General features: G+C 43.4%; 2 protein-coding genes across 6 annotated transcripts in view; one reads left to right on the top strand and one right to left on the bottom strand.

The window, feature by feature from the left end:
• The window catches only part of USP18 (ubiquitin specific peptidase 18), a 30503-nt gene extending 27861 nt beyond the window's left edge, over nucleotides 1–2642 (top strand). For 4 of the 5 annotated variants that reach the window (XM_038387163.2, XM_043517515.1, XM_038387164.2 and 1 more), the window contains 2 exons: nucleotides 90–139; nucleotides 656–2642. In XM_038387163.2, coding sequence (XP_038243091.1) covers nucleotides 90–139; nucleotides 656–704 — 99 coding nt within the window. In that variant the 3' untranslated portion in view covers nucleotides 705–2642. The remainder of the gene's footprint in view (nucleotides 1–89; nucleotides 140–655) is intronic. The other variant, XM_043517504.1, reaches the window with a different exon arrangement.
• Nucleotides 2643–4493: 1851 nt separating this feature from the next.
• LOC119849865 (prostaglandin-E(2) 9-reductase-like) lies at nucleotides 4494–16575 on the bottom strand. Its single transcript, XM_043517519.1, has 10 exons — nucleotides 16266–16575; nucleotides 13642–13809; nucleotides 12713–12829; nucleotides 12216–12293; nucleotides 9601–9723; nucleotides 8953–9062; nucleotides 8479–8644; nucleotides 6034–6116; nucleotides 5544–5561; nucleotides 4494–4788 (listed from the first exon to the last, which is right to left on the bottom strand). The coding sequence occupies exons 1-10, from the start codon at nucleotides 16350–16352 to the stop codon at nucleotides 4761–4763; spliced, it is 978 nt and encodes a 325-aa protein (XP_043373454.1). The 5' UTR covers nucleotides 16353–16575; the 3' UTR covers nucleotides 4494–4760.
• Nucleotides 16576–18465: the final 1890 nt, after the last annotated feature.

Raw genomic sequence — 18465 nt, 5'->3', positions numbered from 1 at the left:
GTCTGACCCTAAAGTCTGTGAGTCTATAATGTGTCTAACCACCACTCAAAAGAGTTCTTACCAGCACTCTCATGTTTGATTCACTGCAGGTATTGTGGGATGATGTCAAATGTACCTATGGAAATTCACATTTCTACTGGTAAGTGGGTATATTTTCATTTATCTGATGGTGCTCTGGGATAAGGAATGGGGTTAGTGGTGGTATGAAAACAATCTCTGTTGTGTTTGTCTGGAATAAACTTGGGGGAAGGAGACAACTTCTCACATGGCCATGGTAATACACTATTACCTGGCTGTAGCAATACTGTACAGTCACAAGTGTGTGAGCAAAAGCAATCTTTCATCGTTCACCCTCATTGCCTCCCAGTCTCTAAAGAGAGTGAGGTGCTAAACATTTGAGGATGTTATAGTCAGGGTCTCTCTCGCTCCTCCCTCTGCACTGATAAATCATAAGAGAGTGAAAGGTAGAAAGAATCCATGCTGCCACTATAGCACCTTTTCTCAGTCACAATTACAGTGCTATCTGGAGTGCAAAAGGAAGGATGAGGTCACCTGACCCTGTGGTAGGACAACTGAAAAAAAGCTAACTTTGGGGAGTGTGTCTAACTACAGCCTGCCTCATGCACACATTTGTTTTGCTCTTTTCTTCTGCTAGGGGTGAAACTGCCTATCTCCTGGTGTACATGAGAAAGAATCCCCAGTAGCCTCATCCAGGCCTGCTTCAGGGACTTGGGGGCTCTATGCAGGCCCCATCCTATTTACGGAATCTGCCAACCCTGCTCCAAGAAGAATATCTACAAATCCATTAGTACAGCAGAGTGGGAGACCTGAACTCAGTTGAGCGGCGACACATCACTGTGTATAGTGTGTGTATGGGGGAATGGGAAGGTTCTGTGGGGGCACGAGACCGCCCCGTGTTGCCTCTGCCTCCACCTCCTGGAACTTGATATGTATGTAGACAACAGAGAAGAGCAACCACTTCTTCCTCCTGCTCTCTGCTGCCCACAGAACTTGCAGGCATCCCTCCCTGCCTGAACAATCCTCAGTAAATTTAGTAAGTGTTTAAATCAAGACCAACAAAAGGAGCAATGCAGTTGGGATGCACAGTCCCCCATGCGCCATCAGCGTGCGTGGTGCCAGGGTGGGATGATGGTTAGGGCTGGATCACCTCAGTTAACAAGAAGTTGGAGAATTATCCAACTTTTTGGTGGGGGTGGGGGAAATATGACACCCCCACATCGCCTTCCCGTTGATAGGCACATTGGAGGCTGCTGCTGCTTCAATGCACCCCCAGCAGCAGCAAGCTGCTGTTGCGGATGCATTGAAGCAGCAGGGTCTGCTCCCTCTTTCTCACTCTCCCCCACCCAGCTTGTTCCCCTCACTCTCCCCTGGGGTTCTCGGGCTGGATGGGGCTCCAGCTGAGCTGCCTGGTGCTGAGCACCACATCACCACCATGTCGCAACTCCTCTTCCTGATCTCAAAGATGCCCCCTGACTCACCTCAGTGGGTGGTCTGCAAAGCAGGTACTGGGAAGCACTGGGGCTCCAGCAGCAGGGAAGGAGAAGCAGCCCCATGTAGCAGGGCGGGGTGTGTGGGTGGGAAGGGAAGAGCTCAGCCAGATGCCCTGATGCATCCTCCCTTTCCACACTGCACAGACACACAGTCAGGGGGAGCTACTGCCTCTTGCTGCTGGGTGTCCCAGTGAGATAGGGTCCAAGAAATACAGGGGGCTGTGTGCTGCCCTCCCAAAGCGTTGCCTCTGCCCGCCCCCACCAATTGCCATTGTCTTTTTCTGGTGGCTGCTGCACAGAAATTGTCATTCTCACTCATGCCTGCTGCTGCCAATGACTGTGCTCTGCAGACTGCCTCTCAACCATGCTTCCTCCTGCCTTCTAGGCTGTGCAAGAGGGAGTGGGTCTATGAAGAAAATGAAAATCATCTTAATCAGCAGAAAAAATCTTTATACTATGCCACATATTCATGACCTCCTTGTGCCCTTGGTTCAGCTTGCACATTGGCTCCAATGTCAGCGTCATGCAGTTGGAGGGAGGACTTGGGAATTAGGAAGGAAGCAGATTGGACATCAGTGACAAGTAAAAATCAGAAGTACGCATATTTATAAAGTCTCATCATCAGGTACACTAGCTTTCACATTTTATCGGTATACGAAGTTATAATTTTTGATTAGGACCACATTTTACAGTGCTGATGTGCAGCTAGTCTTGGGAACAAGACCGTGACATTGGGCAGTGGTGCAGAGACTGCTTTCTGTACCTAGACTAGATCATCCTGGAATATCTGCACTGGCGTTCACATCATATCTGATAAGAATAAGTGTAGTGCTGACTGAATAGCGACACAAGCTGTATGTGTTCTGTCTTGATTGTTATCGTGATGAAATTCCCAAGATCATGCGTATGTGTCAGATTTTTTTTTCTTATGTAGATTTTAAATGGGCTTTCAGGAGGTGGAAAGGGAAAGGGGAGGTGAAAGAGCTAGAGTGTAACTGAGAGACTGATTATAGTTACTTGGCAAGTAATTACACCATTGTATGGGCAATCTGTTTTATTCTGTTCTACTGCATTTTATTCAAAACTTGTATTATACTAATATTAATAACAGTTGACAATTTACTGCTTGGATTCTGTTAAAGGGTATTCTCTGCTGTGATGGACTATGAATCAGAGGCGGATCAAGCCTAACAATTGGGCCTGGTTTAACTAAATGTTTGCCCTTCTCCCCAACTTCCTTTACACCCCACCCCTGCCTCTCACTGACAGCCATTTCTTCACTTCTGGCCACCCATCCTGAGACACGCTTCCACCTGAATCAAGCCGTCTCTTCTCCACTCCCAGAGCAACTGAGCTGCCCTCATTTCCTTCCATGGCCTGGTATCTGGGGATATATCTAGATCACTTAAAAAACTCCCCCCCAATTTACCACTACCGGTTTCATATGTATATGGAACACACACAGCTGTGGTCAATTCACTGTGGCATTAGAATGTTAAGATACTGGGCCCAATTCCTTTCACTTACATGATTTTCACACCAGCACAACTCCTTTGGCTTCAATGGAGTTACTTCCTTAACACTGCTGTGAGTAAATGGAGAATGAGGCCCAGTATTTTTTGTGTGTGCAGGGCAATTACCCACAAAGCCATATTAATGGTGCAATTGAAACTGGGCAGAAGCTTAGAAATTCAGTATTTTCCCCACAGCAGTAAGGTTTTCTTTACATTCTCATGCTGAGCACTTGGATGTACTTTGGGGTACATAATGCAATGCAAAGCCAGTGCCACTGCTCATCACTGTGGATGCACAGATTTAGTATTTTATATTACTGGACTGCAAATATATTGTGTTATTATATATTGAAAGGCCATATTATGATGCATAGGCTAAGAAGCCTAGAATTGTGGTGGCATCTCTGACTATAAAACATTTGACTTGTGATTAAAATCCTATCCTGAATGCTGCATTAACACATGAATACATCAGTTTCACAAAACATAGTTATACAGAACTAGGAACAAAATCAAAGAAACTCCTCATTAAAGACACGAAATGTGTAAGACCTCAGGGATTTCATCTCTCCACAGCAAAACTAAATTCCATCTTAACAGGGCAAAAGTCTGTATGTAGAGGGCAGGTACCTGTCCCTCACTTACTTCTTATCTTTTAAGTCCACTTTCCTATATCAGCAAAAACAAGGAGGAGTACTTGTGGCACCTTAGAGACTAAAATTTATTTGGGCATAAGCTTTCATGGACTAAAATCCACTTCATCAGATGCATGGAGTAGAAAATACAGTAGCAGGTATATATACACAGTACATACATCTACCAATGTGATATATGCCATCATGTGCCAGCAATGCCCCTCTGCCATGTACATTGGCCAAACCGGACAGTCTGTATGCAAAAGAAAAAATGGACACAAATCTGACATCAGCAATTATAACATTCAAAAACCAGTAGGAGAACACTTCAGTTTCCCTGGTCACTCAATAACAGACTTAAAAGTGGCAAATCTTCAACAAAAAAACTTCAAAAATAGACCCCAGCCAGAAACTGCAGAACTGGAATTAATTTGCAAACTGGACACCATCAAGTTAGGCCTGAATAAAGACTGGGAGTGGATGGGTCATTACAAAAACAAATGTCCCCAAACTAATTTCCTCCTACTGTTACTCACACCTTCCTGTCTACTGTTTGAAATGGGCCACCCTCATTACCACTACAAAAGTGATTTTTTCTCCCTTGGTATTCTACTATTGAGAATAGCCTACTTCCACTTTAATTGAATTGTCTCGTTATCACTGACCCCCCACTTGGTAAGGCAACTCCCATCTTTTCATGTACTGTGTATATATACCTGCTACTGTATTTTCCACTCCATGCATCTGATGAAGTGGGTTTTAGCCCACGAAAGATTATGCCCAAATAGTTTTGTTAGTCTCTAAGGTTCCACAAGGACTCCTCGTTGTTTTTCCTGATACAGGCTACCACTCTGAAACCTGTTTCCTATGTCAGATTTTCCTGGTAGCCACCAGAGGTCAGCAGAGCCAGCCAGCTGCTTCCCTGAGAATTGCAGATTGCTATAAACCCAGTGTGACCAAGCCCCTTCTTATCAGCATATAAAAGAAATGGAGGAAAAACAAAAGAAATGGGTGTAGTGAGAGCTTTTATTACTGTGATGGAGTCAAATGAAATATGCTAAACATGTCTCTAAATGGAACTCAGAGCTTCTATTTCCTCTTCATTTAGTTTGACAGATACTGGGACATCTTTGTTGTGAGGGCAGAGGATTGTGTTAACTGAAAATTTGTGCCTGATGAGTTCAGTGATTGTACTGAGATGCTAGCTGACACCAAACCTGAGCATCCTCCACTCCCATAGGAGAGCTCCAGGATTGAGCCACAAATGAGTACCTGATGTTTGAGAGTCAAGGGGAGTGAGGTAATATCTTTTATAGGGCCAACTTCTGTTGGTGAAAGAGACAAGCTTTTGAGTTTACACAGAGCTCTCCTTCAGGTTGCGTAGGCTATGTGTAACTCAAAAGCTTGTCTCATTGACTTACAGAAACTGATCCAATAAAGGATAATATCTCACCTTGTCTACCTAAAATCCTGGAATTAACAAGGTTATACCACCACCTAATGTTTGGTTAGTCACTAAATTTTTACATACTAGCTTGACTGAGATTTTCAGGGGGCACGGTTCATTCCAAGAGATTAAGTTCTAGCAGCTCAGAATGAAGACAAAATATTTATGAAAGATCAAGGGTAGGAACTGATAACTATTCAAAATACCCCTTTCCGCGCTCAGCATTATCAAAAGCAAGAAGACAAGTCATTGTAAGGATGAGATTTAACTGCTTATTGTGTAGGTCAAATTACACAGTAGAGAAGTTGATGGCAACAGTGTTATAAATGGTATTTTCCCTTTAGAATTGGCCCTAGGTATAGAGCATTATTACTATTTGCTAACACCACAGGAATTGCAAATGGATCCTCTTTAATAGTCATCAGCAAATGGATACTCAGGATGGTCCAAAAATCTAAAAAACAAAATGCAGATAATAGCTGTTTAATTTCCATGAAATATCCCCACACAAACTGCAAGCAGTTAAGATGTGGCATCCATATTTGCATTATGCAAACTATGCAACACTTATGATAATCATCAAGGATTATTTAATATCTGTATAAGAGGATATAACCGGAATTAATAGGATGATGAAGACAGGTCTGACTGTCAGGAAGAGCTTCCTGCCAGTGAGATCTTTTCAGCGTCCGACCAAAGCAATTACTGAAAACCACTCCAAGAACTTTCTAGAGTGTGCTGTCTAGGGAGCGAAGAACTGATGGTGAGTCTTAGATTCCAAATTTCCACTGCCTGCAGCATTGCAGGAAGGTATCAAACATGACTGTGCTGCGAGACTAGCACAATCTGTCTTTTGTCAGGCTGTATTGCCCACAGTTGATTTCTACACACTTAAACATTCTTAAAACCCAAGTACTGCAACTCACTGTTGACACAGGTCATAGCGAAGGTTTTGGTTCAGACTATCAATGGCTTTCATGTCCTCCTCTGTCAACTGGAAGTCAAACACCTATCAGAGAAAAAAGTGCTAATCATCAGATTTGCCTATGCGATGGACCAAATTGGCCCTTCATAAAGCAGGAAGGGATTTAATTTGTTCTAACATGCTAGTCATTTAGAGTGTCAGTCACTAAAATAGTAATAATACCACCACCTATTTCTTATATAGCATTTTTCATCAGCAGATTTCAAAGCACTTCCCAATCTTTATTGTGTTTATACTCACAACACCACTAGGAGGTAGGGATGCATCTCAATCATCATCCCCATTTGTAATGGAAAACAACAAACACTCAGGCAGAGAGAGAGAGAGTAACTGACTTGCCGAAGGTCACACAGGAAGTCCATGGCAGAGTAGGGAATGGACCTGCAACTTTCACAGCCTAGTCCAGTGCCCCAGCTACTGGACCAACCTCCCTCTCCCAAATGCAACCTAGTATTTCAATCCACTAAGCCAGGGCTCGGCAACCTTTTAGAAGTGGTGTGCCAAGTCTTCATTTATTCACTTTAATTTAAGGTTTCACGTGCCAGTAACACATTTTAACGTTTTTTAGAAGGTCTCTCTCTCTATAAGTCTATATATTATATAACTAAACTGTTGTCATATGTAAACAAGGTTTTCAAAATGATTAAGAAGCTTCATTTAAAATTAAATTAAAATGCTGATCTTACGCTGCCAGGTGGCTCAGCCCGCTGCCAGCCTGGGGTTCCGTTCACCTAGGCTGGCAGTGGGCTGAGTGGGGCCAGCGGCCGGGACCCCGGCTGGCAAGGGGCTGGCAGCCAGAATCCCAGACCGGCAGTGGGCTGACTGGGGCTGGCGGCCGGGAACCCAGACCAGCAATGGGCTGAGCGGCTCAGTCCGCTGCCTGTCTGGGGTTCTGTCCACGGGCTCCTGCCAGGCAGGGTCCCGGCTGCCAGCCCCTCTCAGCCCGCTGCTGGTCTGGGGTCCCAGCCCTGCCCACATAGAGTGGGTGCCTACCTTCTCCCTGGTTCTAGCCCATTCTCTTCCTCTCTCTCTGCACTGAGCTGAGGGTGGGAGTGCGCTGAGAACAGGGCTGGGGGTGACGAGCAGGTTGGGGGTGGGGTGCAGGGTCTGGCCAGGAGCTAGAATGTGGGAGGGGGCTCAGGGTTGGGGCAGGAGGTTTGGGTGTGGAGCACTTACCTGGGCAGCTCCCATTTGGTGGGGGGGTGCAGGTGGGAATGTGTGTGTGTGCAGGAGTTCCCGTTTGGTGCTCAGGGCATGGGGTGTGGAGGGGCTGGGTATGCCTGGGAAGTGCTGGAGTCAGGGCTGGGGTTGTGGGGGAGTTCAGGGGTCAGGACACAGAGCTGGGGTGTGGGTGGAGTTCAAGGGTCAGGACAGAGGGATGGGATGTGTGGGGGTGCTCCCAGCCCCCTGCCCTGAGCGGCTCACGGCAGGGGGCTGGAGGGGATATGCCGATTCCACCCCCTTCCCCAAGGTCTCCGGAGCAGAGAGCGCACTGTGGCTCCGCTTTTCCCTCTCTCCTCCTCTAGCAAAGGTCGTCAGTTGATCGAGAGGAGGAGGGGCAGGAACCCAGCATGCTAGGGGAAGAGGCGGGGGGAGGGGGAAGCTTGCCTGCCCGCAAGGAGAGAGCGGTGGGCGGAGAAGAGCGGGCCGGGCAGGGCAGGATTTTTAATGGCATGCTGCTGTCTGCTGGGGTAGGCAGACAGCAGCGTGCCACTAAAAATTGGCTCACATGCCGTTTTTGGCACACATGCAGTAGGTTGCCGACCCCTGCACTAACCTCTGGGTTATGGGCCCAGCACACTGCTGCTAGAAGAGTCTCTGCATGCGCATCGAAGGCCAGATACTGAAGTTCTCACCCAATCATTACTTACTGAGGACTATGTGAGTTTTGCCCAAGTCAGGACTTAGTAACAATTGAACTGAACAACTGAACAGAAACTAAGTAAAGACCTCAGAATTTGGCTCTAGATTAGCAGAGAAATTCCAGACAAAACCTCTTTGCATGAATTAATTTGTGTTGCCTGAGTGGCTTATAGCTTCAGTTGGTAATGAGACATATACAGGATAACACTTTGGCCTTTGTCCAACAAATCTCTCTCTGAAATGTCCTTTTATAACTATGCAACCTTTATATTGCAGTAGCACCTATTGGCCTTAACCAATCTGGACTCGAATTGTGCAAGGGACTGTACAAACACAGGGCAAATGACAGTCCCCGTCCTAAGGAGTTTGGCTATATGCAGGTGAAAGGTGCTTGGAGGTGCCGTCAGTCCTCAACTTGAGGGGCCATGTCCATGTAGGGCAGGAACCATAAGGGATATTTTACATCCACTATTTTCAAACTTGTGAGCGATTCTAATGGTATTTCTCCTTTCCACTGCTTTACCTTGAAGTTGTCTTCAATATGCTTTCTGGTGAAGCTCTTGGCAAGGACCACAACACCACGCTGCAACTGGTAGCGCAGGGTTACTAGAGCTGGGCTTTGGTTGTATTTTTTGGCCAGAGCGTTCAGTACTGGATCCTCTAGCAGAAGTGGAGTGCTTTGATCCACCCTGCAAGGGAATACAGACACTCAGTGAGCGTTTCTGATCTCAGGATCAGTGAGAGCTGAGCCTGTTGGAAGCAATACTTATTTATCATCAGATATTTAGCAAACATATTAGGCCCAATTCTCCACTGCCTGTTTCCTTGTGTGGTCATTTATATTTGTACCAAATGGGTGCAAAATACAGCCATGCCAATTTGGTAGCATGCTATGCCCACTTTCCACCCATGTAAATGACCACACAAGATCAAGGTAGCGGAGAATCAGATGCATTCTTTTAGTAATGAGACTCAACAGTCAGCTCTCTTTCCTTACCATCTCTCATCTCTTTGAGATCCCAAGGCACTAAAAGCCACAAGGACAATCTTTTTGGATTTGCAGAACTCCAGCAATTTCCTTTGGTTGAGGTAAGGATGACATTCAACCTGAAGCATTAGAAAAATGGAGATTTCCGATTGTACAAACGGTGACAGTCACACAACCCGCCCCATTATTTCTATCCTACATGTCCAAAATGGCCTCCAGTGCTGTGTCTGTAGTTAAAGCCAGGCATATTTATTGGTGCCTGTAGCTGCATGTACTGAGAAATCTAAATACCTGACTGCACCTGCAAATCAGCTCGGTATTTAAAAGGGTACTATTGTAGGCGAAAAGAAACATGCCTGCAGTTAAGCTGCTGAAATATAATTGCACACTTAATATTGGAAGCCTCATTGAAGCTTGGCTAAAAACAGTCTGATTTCTATGGAATTTCATTGCTATCTGAATCAGTGTTTCCAGGAGAAAGAGAAGCACAGCAAAGTGCAGAATGACCTGGCTTTGCCCCACTTGGCTTGGGTTGCCCTCTCGCCCTTCTCTCTCTCTCTCCCAGGCTCTGTTGTATGACTCTTGTTTTCCAGTTCTCTTTAGGAGTCACAATGAACCCTTCTGGGCCTTCATTTTAGCGGAAGCTCAGAGCATTACCTGGTTGCAGACAGGTTTGTACTTGAGTCCAGGTTTGTTCAGGATCATCTCCAGCTGTCTGCGGTTGAAGTTGGACACTCCAATGGACTTCACCAAGCCTGCATCTTTACATGCCTCCATGGCCTGGGAAAGAAAATATGGTCAGGTCCATTGTCACTGGTGCCTATAGCACGAGTGTCTGCACAATGCAGCTTGCGGGACTGGGGCCTACTAGCACAGACTAGAGACTGCTTTGTTTTTTTGCTGTCATTGCGTTACTTCCCTACAGAGATCTGTTAGTGCACTCAGTATTGCCAACCCCAAGTGTTCAAAAAGCACGAATCAGGCCCTAAAATATGAGAGTGGTTAAAAAACTATGAGACTTAAAAAAGAAGGGGCTCTTTTTATTTACCTTTTGGTTTTTGAACCTTTAGGGTTTACCTGAGTTATGTTTAGAAGCTTCTCTGCAAACCCCTGGGGGGTCTAGAAAGTTACTTGTTTTGTTTAAATGAAAGCTGAGATATGTACATAACAGCAGCATTCCAGGAGTTGTGCTTTAAGAAAAATAGCAAATATCATGAGACTCACAATAAACCTGTGAGAGTTGGGAAACCTGGGCATTTCAGTTCTGACCTAGAACCCTCCTGTATCATCAGTCCTAGATACAGCTGGGAGGCATTTTTCAGACAAATAGTTTACTTGACAAAAAAAGTAATTTCAATCAACCCAAAACTATTTGAGAATTGGACATGAATAGTTTTGGCAATTCACAAAATGGCCATATGAGGAGAAGGAATTGTGATGATGGTGGTGCGGCCATTACGGTTACAACCTTAGAAATGAAAAAAACCCAGCACACACACCCCACAAGGCAGCTCCGCAACTCGCCCCAACAGCCACTCATCATATCTAGAGAGAGAACACATATAGATAAGACTGATAACATTGCACGTCTCCTCACGCTCGCTTGACTGAAACCCTGTCTCGCTCTTATGCGCGGTGCACTTGTGTGTTGGTGGGCACTGGGCAGGCAGCTGTTGTACTTTCAACAGTTTTGATCTGTTATCACTTAAACTGTGCAAGTGGGAACACTGAAGCATCTTTAGCTGGACACGGAAACTTTTAACACCAGATATCCCAGTGTATTGTGATGATAATGCAAATCTTTAGACCCACGTAAAAAAACCCGGCTGATTAAATGATTTTTCTGGCAACTGCAAATCCATAAAAAAACCTGGCCAGGTTGGCCAAATACCAGCGAGGTGTTAACCCTAGCAGCCACCCCCTTTAGAACATTTAGCCCAGTGGTTAGGGAATTCACCTGGCTTGTGGGAGGCCGAGGGAGAATCCCTGCTCTGGACCAGATCAAAACGGACTTTTTCAATTCATAGAAAACTCTCGAAAGCTTCAGTTCAACCCGAGCCATTTTTTCCCCTTTTTTTGGTATTTTCCAAATGGAAAAAATCTGTCATTTACCCAGCTCTAGTCCCAGGCCTCTCATGTGACGACCATGTAAGTTTTGATGAACTATGGTTTGCCTGGTGGTTTGCCGGAGCAGTGCAAAGTCGCTGGAAAAGAGCCTGAGGATTGACCTCCCTAATGTATAGGTGGTGTACATACCCCTTTTACAGCAACAAAACAGATACAAAGAAATAGTAAAGAAAAAAGCTAATAAAATCTAGGTTAATTCTTCTTTCATTTTCTTTCTTGTCCCTCCCCCTCTTTCCTCTAGGAGGTTTCCATGGCAGCCTGAGACCATGTAATTTCTAGGCCTGATCTACACATGGTTTTTGTACCAGGTATAACTATCTCAGTTAGGGGTTTGGGTTTTTTTTTAACCAAAACATTTGAACTAGTAAACCCCCTGGTGTGGATGCTGTTATACTGATATAAGGGTGCTTAATACTGGCATAGCTTCTTTCCCCCAAAAGGGAGATGAGCAGTAACATTTGTGTTTAGATAAGCTCTTTGTTTCTTTTAGAAAAACAGCATCAGAAGGGACCCCCTCAACACACCTTAGTCATTATTACTGGACTAATAAAAGAATTGTCTTGTATCTTAACATAGCCTTACAAAAGGGGTAGTCAATTATTTTTTTGTTAAGGTTAAAATTTCTTGATCAAGGTACAGTCAAGGTCCAGACTCCAGAGAAACATTTTTCACCCTGCAATGTTAACAATGATAGTAAGTAAATAAAATTATTCCAGAGTCTGTTCAAAAGCATCTAGTGGCCCAGTTTTGGCCCACGGCCCGCCTACTGACTGCCCCTGCTTTACAATATTCCATGCTTTCATTCTCCCAGGTGAGTAACATTTTTCTGCAGGTGAGTAGGATCATAGGAACTATCATACTGGAGCAAACCAGTGATCCATTTTGTCCTGTTCCAAGAGTGACCTCTACCAGCTGCTTTAGAGGAAGATAAAAGAAATCCACAGTGGACAGCTATGAAATAACCCACCTCCAGGAAAAGTTTTTTCCTAAACCCCTCTTAGAATTTAGCTTATGCCCTGAAATAGAGATCTGATTTTTTGTTTTCTCCTACACTCATGGGTAAGTAGATTTTTTGCCTGGCCTGGTAAGTTTTCATGACAGTTTTGCACAGCTGTTTTCACGTTATACTTGTACATGATACCTACCTTCCATGTGGCACAAAGGTCTACGTTATCAAAAATCAATTTTCCATTTCCATCCACCGGGCATAAATCATCTCCAGGCTTAAAAACAAAAGAAACAATATAATCAGATAAACTTCCCCTTCGGTATGACACTTGACGTGAATTGCTTTCTGGAGAAATTCTGGAAATATATTAAGCTATTGTGGCATGTCAGTAACTCAATATACACAGCACATTTAACCTTTATTTTTAAGTGCAAAGTTCTTTCTGAAACCTGATGGATGTTCAGTCCATCAGTTCCCTTGATTACCTCTTCATCCATAATATAAATGAAAGCCCATTTTACATCTGATCTGGAAGAAATATACATAGGGAAATTGTTTGGTATTGTAAAGCCCTTTGTTCCTTACAGCAATGTCTCTGAATCAAGCAGTTAACATTTGGTCTGTCTTAAAGCAAAAGGGGAACTGTGGGGATGAAATTCTCCTGTGTTCAGACAGATGATTTTTTTTTTTTACCTTTAAAGATAGGGGTGTATGAATAATATAGAGATCAATGTAGTCAAACTGCAGGCTCTTCAGTGACTTTTCCAGGGCTGGTTGGACCATCTCAGGAGCGTTAAAGGTGCTCCAAAGCTGTAAAGAGTGAAAATAGAATAAGTGCCATCAGAATCGTATGTTCACAAGGCTGATTCCCCAAATAACTGTATTCTGCTGTATCTCAGGCATGAAATGTCATGATATATACAGTATATTATGCATTATTTTATCCAAATTTTAATTTTAATAATATACAAAGTCTATGCGTGCCCGACATTTAATTAATGTTGCATCATCATACCCCGCAGCATGAAAAAGTGAACATTCATACAGGAACTCTGTCCTTTAGGGGCACCATGAGGGTAGAAATTGGAAACAACTAATGTGTCTTTCAAAATCAATTTAATGCAGTCTCGGACCACAAATAACGCACCAGTCCTAATTATATGGCCATTGCATGCATAGTTACAGTTACCGGAGTTAAGATAGTTTAGGTGCCTAACCTGTGTATTTCCATAGCTTAACATATTTGGATTTCTTTCAAGTGTAACCTTAAATCTCTATCACCTGGTCTGTAATGATTGTCTTGGGGATAATTACAGCATCCTTTCTAATGCTTTTACCCTTATGTTACTAACATGTACCCTCCCTTAACTTCAGTTCAATGTAGTTTTTATCTGGTAACTGTATATAGGCACCATGCCTGCTAAAGCTCCAGCTGCCACTAAATGCATATAACACTTTCCCCTCAGGATTAGCACCTGGTAACAAGAGGGGTGTTTCAGGCAAATCCTGTCAGCCTGCTACAACTTGTACTAAACCCTTCACTAAAGTCACTGCTTTCTTGCTGCCAAAAGGCAGCATAGAAAGAAGCAGAGAACAAGTTATGGGATTTAGAACAAAATTACCTTTCCTGTGTAAAATATGTCCTCTCTTTTGACTGTTCCATCTGCAATCTTCTCTCGAATGGCTCGCCCAACCTCCTCCTCGTTCTCATAGAAATAGGCTCCATCTATATGGCGGTAGCCAACTTCAATAGCCACCTTTACAGCCTCCTCACACTTACTTTTTGGAACCTATGAATTAAAAACAGAAAGACAAAAAGCCTCAACATGCCTGGCTCAGGAATGATATTTTAAAAAGTGTGGTTCCAGTATTAAAAGTAACTGTGTAAAAATGTCACCTTCTTATTCAGACACTTTCTCTGTGTGTATTCACACTCACCTCTGCTTACATTAATGAAAAAAGTAAATTTTCCATTATTGAAGAGTCCTAGAGAATTTAATAGACAATGACATAGTTCCACAGAATTTTTAAACCAATCTACAGATTCTATAGAACAGATGTAATTCTCTAATAAAGTCTCAGATTGGTTTAAAAATGTTTCAGAAAAGTGATACATTTCTATTACATTCAATAAGCTTTTAGACACCATTTAAAAAACTCTATTTAATTGCTATAAAATCTTATTACTTTCATCCCTATTAAATTTTATAGGCCAATCTATTAAAGATAATGGGATGTCACAGGTGTCACTGAGACCAGAACTTGGCTGTCACAACCCTTTTAGTGATGATGATACATAAGAAGAAAAGAACACAGCTTGCCTCTCAGGTTGAATGTCAATTTCACAGCCCTAGCAGTCAGAAAATACATTTTTTAGTTGTAAATTGAACACATTTAATCCTGAATTCACTTGAAAGACAATAATATGGAACTACACTGTAATTTTTACAGAGTCCCTTTTCAAACTAGAACCACACTTTTAGTCACTAATCACCTAAAAGTGAGGGGGCAAGTTCTGGCCTCGTTTACACCAGTACAACCTCCATTGATTTCAGTAACGCTTGATTCATCAGAGATTATCACAAGGTAAACCATTGGAATGCTGATAATCTGTACAATGAGTCAATGTCTCAGGTCCTTATTTATCGGACTCAATGAGAGTTTTTCCTGAAGGACTGAATAACTATCGAGTAAGGAGCAAAAGGTTTGACCCACACAGCCCCCTGACTAGGTGGACTTTTCAAATAAGATAAAATGTCCAGGATTTTTGTGGAGCAGGTGTTGCAAGCTGAGAAAGAGCTGTCTCTGCTCCCTGATTGGTCCCTCCTCTGCAGCTACATCTGCCAGATTCTGCCCACCTAGACCCCCCCACTCCCAGACCTGGGAAGGAGGAGAAGCAGGGAGGCGCTGACTGATGGCTGGCGCCACATCCTGGACCTATGCCAGCTGCTCTACCACTGTGACAGGGAGCAACAATGCCCCCCACCTCAAGGTGAGGCCACAGGTGCCCCCTTGAGCCCCACCCAAATACCCCCTCCAGTACACACGCCCCTCCAGCACCCCTCAAGTACCACTCCCAGTACACTGACCCCTCCGCCACCCACCAAAACCCTCCTCCCACACACTCCAAGTACCCTCTCCCAGTCAGGAACAATTCATATTTCTTTTCTTCAGTTTCCCCATGTATAGAATTATGATAGAGATACTTTCCTTCCATTGCAAAGTGCTTGGGATCTATGGGTGAGAGAGCCGTAAGTACAACATATGATTTTTAGTCACTACCACTTTGGGTGGACTCTAAACCAGGGACTGACAAAGAAATAAAAGGCTTTGTATCCCATTACCTAAGTCCCCTGTTCTTTTCAAGGTCAGTCTGTTTGCTCACTCCATGAAGCAAATACAGTTTTGAATGGTGTCAGCACATTTATTGTTTATCTGGCACAGAACATGTATTTACATGTAACTACACAATCAGAGAGTGAGAGAGAAGAAAAACAACAGATGCTGCTGGCAGACTCTGAGTAGTAATTATGTTACAAATAAGATCACCAACTTCTTCTCCCTCCTCACTCAAAAGGGACACTCACCTGTCATCAGCTTAGTATTATCGTTGGAGGGATGTTCCTGAAATATAGGGTAGTGCTGAGGGCACATTTCCTGACTGAGGTATATAACATTTTGAATGGCCCAGAGAGGATGACACAAAATTACTTGAGAGTAAGAGGGTGAAAAACAATGGAGCATAAATTAAAGCTCTGAAAGACATGGAGATATGCTTTTAAGCACAGCATGTGGAATTGAGGTGTAGAATGGACTCCCCAAAACAGCAATAGGAGATGCAGTTGTGAACTTACAGGCACTTAGAAGATATAACACAATAGAGAACAAATAGCTGGATTCCAAATATCGCAATATAGAAATCCTTAACAAGTGTATAAAAACTACCCAGTGTAGAACAATTGACAGTTAAATGAGGGAAAGAACTGGAATAGCAAAGCAAGGAGCAGGTCAGGACTGATGGCAAATCAGAGATGAAGTGCACTGCAGCCCTGCATGGGGCCCATTGTTGGAACTGCAGAAAGTGCTGCATGCCTGGATGGAGAGCTCTGTGGAGGAAACTGTGCAATGCCTACACTCACTATCTAGATCTTAGTGCTGTCAGTTGCTCATTTTCATGCACAGCACCAAACTTCATACAACAAACACAAACTTCCTATTGTGGAAAATCTATAAAGGGTTTACTCACTGTATCAGGGGTGTAAGTACCAAATCCGACCACAGGAATTGTGTGTCCATCATTCATTTTCACAGATGTATCTTTGCAGAGCTCCATTGTCCTCCACTGAACGGTTTATGCCGGTTCTTTTGTGAAGCTTGAAATGTTGCTACACTTCTGCATAAGCCAGTGAGCAAATGCAGCCCCTGACTGAATATTATTTTTATTTACTGAGGCATGGAGACAGAGAGTAACCAAGCCTATTACTGCAGTCTCCAAAGGGGTCAAAAACGCAACACAGCAAATCAGCTGGGAGATATTCAGCATTGCTTAATACAAGGTTCAAAGATTAGTCAGTTTATGTAATGCACACACTCAAAGGGGGGTGATATTTAAGAGCTGATATTTAATCTGATCACTGCTGGAAAAAGAGCTGCAAAGAAGAATTAAGGTCTCCTCTTTCCTAAAGCTGGAAAGGGGACAAATAACTCTTTGAAATTCATTCTCTCTTTGGCACTGAAGTTGTTTATCATATCACTGGGAAAATATGACCCCAGGCTGGGACATTAACACACACATTCCCCTATCTATTCTCCTTATAGTTTTCATTGATAAAAGGAAGGAATTCCAGGATAGTATTCCATGCCTGGAAGAGAAAAATGAGACCCTTACCCCCACTCCAACCAGTTTGTGCTGGATTAAAGACCCAGAGTGGTGTAAAGTGGCCTAAAAACCTGGATTGTTTCTGGGTGAGAAGTCCCCTGGCACAGGCTCTGTAAAAGATAGTCCTAAACTGTGCTCTGAGCATGGTCATACAGGTTGTGCTGTAGGAGAAGAATGTGGTGCAGTGTCACAGGGTGATCTAGTAGGTATGGTACACTTAGATTTTCAGAAAGTCTTTGACAAGGTCCCTCACCTATGGCTCTGAAGCAGAGTAAGCTGTCATGGGATAAGAGAGAAGGTCCTCTAGTGGATTGGTAACTAATTAAAAGATAGGAAACAAAGAGTAGGAATAAATGGTCAGCTCTCAGAATGGAGAGAGGAAAATAGTGGTGGTTCTCCACAGATCTGTACCAGAAGCAGTACTGTTCAGATCATTTATAAATATGCTGGAAAAAAGGGTGAACAGTGAGGTGGCAAAATTTTGCAGATGATACAAAACTACTCAAGAGAGTTAAGTCCAAAGCAGACTTCGAAGAGTTACAAAGGATTCTCACAAAACTGGGAGACTGGGCAACAAAATGGTAGAATAAATTCAATGCTGAGAAATGCAAAGTAATGCACACTGGAGAACATACATATAAAATGGAGTCTAGATTAGCTGTTACCACTCAAGAAAGATCTTGGAGCCATTGTGGTTGGTTCTCTGAAAACATCCACTCAATGTGCAACTGCAGTCAAAACTAACAATGTTTGGAATCGTTAAGAAAGGGATAGATAATAGAAAATATAATATTGCCTCTATATAAATTCATGCTACACCCACATCTTGAATTCTGTTGTCCAGATGTAGTTGCCCCATCTCAAATATGTGCTTGGGAAAAGGGCAACAAAAATTATTAGGGGTATGGATCAGCTTCCATATGAGGAGAGAGAATGCTGGGACTTTTTAGCTTGGAAAAGAGATGACTAAAGGGGGATATGATAGAGGTCTACAAAATCATGGCAGGTGGAGAAAGTAAATAGGGAAGTGTTATTTACTCATAACACAAGAATTAAGGGTAGCCAAACAAAATTAATAGGCAGCAGGTTTAAAACAAACAAAAGGAAATATTTTTTCACACAACGCACAGTCGAACTGTGAAACTCTTTGCCAGAGGATGTTGTGAAGGTCAAGACTATAACAGGGTTCAAAGAAAAACTACATAAGTTCATGGAGGCTACGTTCATCAATGGCTATTAGTCAGGATGGGCAGGGATGCTAAACCATGCTCTGAAGTGTCCTCAGCATCTGTTTGCCAGAAGCTTGGAATGGGCGAGATGGAGTGGATCACTTGATGACTATCTGTTCTTGCCCATATGCTCAGGGTTTCTTGCCCATATGCTCAGGGTTTAGCTGATCGCCATATTTGGCGTCAGGAAGGAATTTTCCTCCAGGGCAGATTGGAGAGGCCATGGAGGTTTTTTGCCTTCCTCTGTAGCATGGGGCATGGGTGACTTGAGGGAGGCTTCTCTGCTCCTTGAAGTCTTTAAACCATGATTTGAGGACTTCAATAGCTCAGACGTAGGT

This window comes from Dermochelys coriacea, chromosome 1 (genome assembly GCF_009764565.3).
Source record: "Dermochelys coriacea isolate rDerCor1 chromosome 1, rDerCor1.pri.v4, whole genome shotgun sequence".
NCBI lineage: Eukaryota > Metazoa > Chordata > Testudines > Dermochelyidae > Dermochelys > Dermochelys coriacea.
This window is presented reverse-complemented; position numbering and strand designations above follow the sequence as displayed.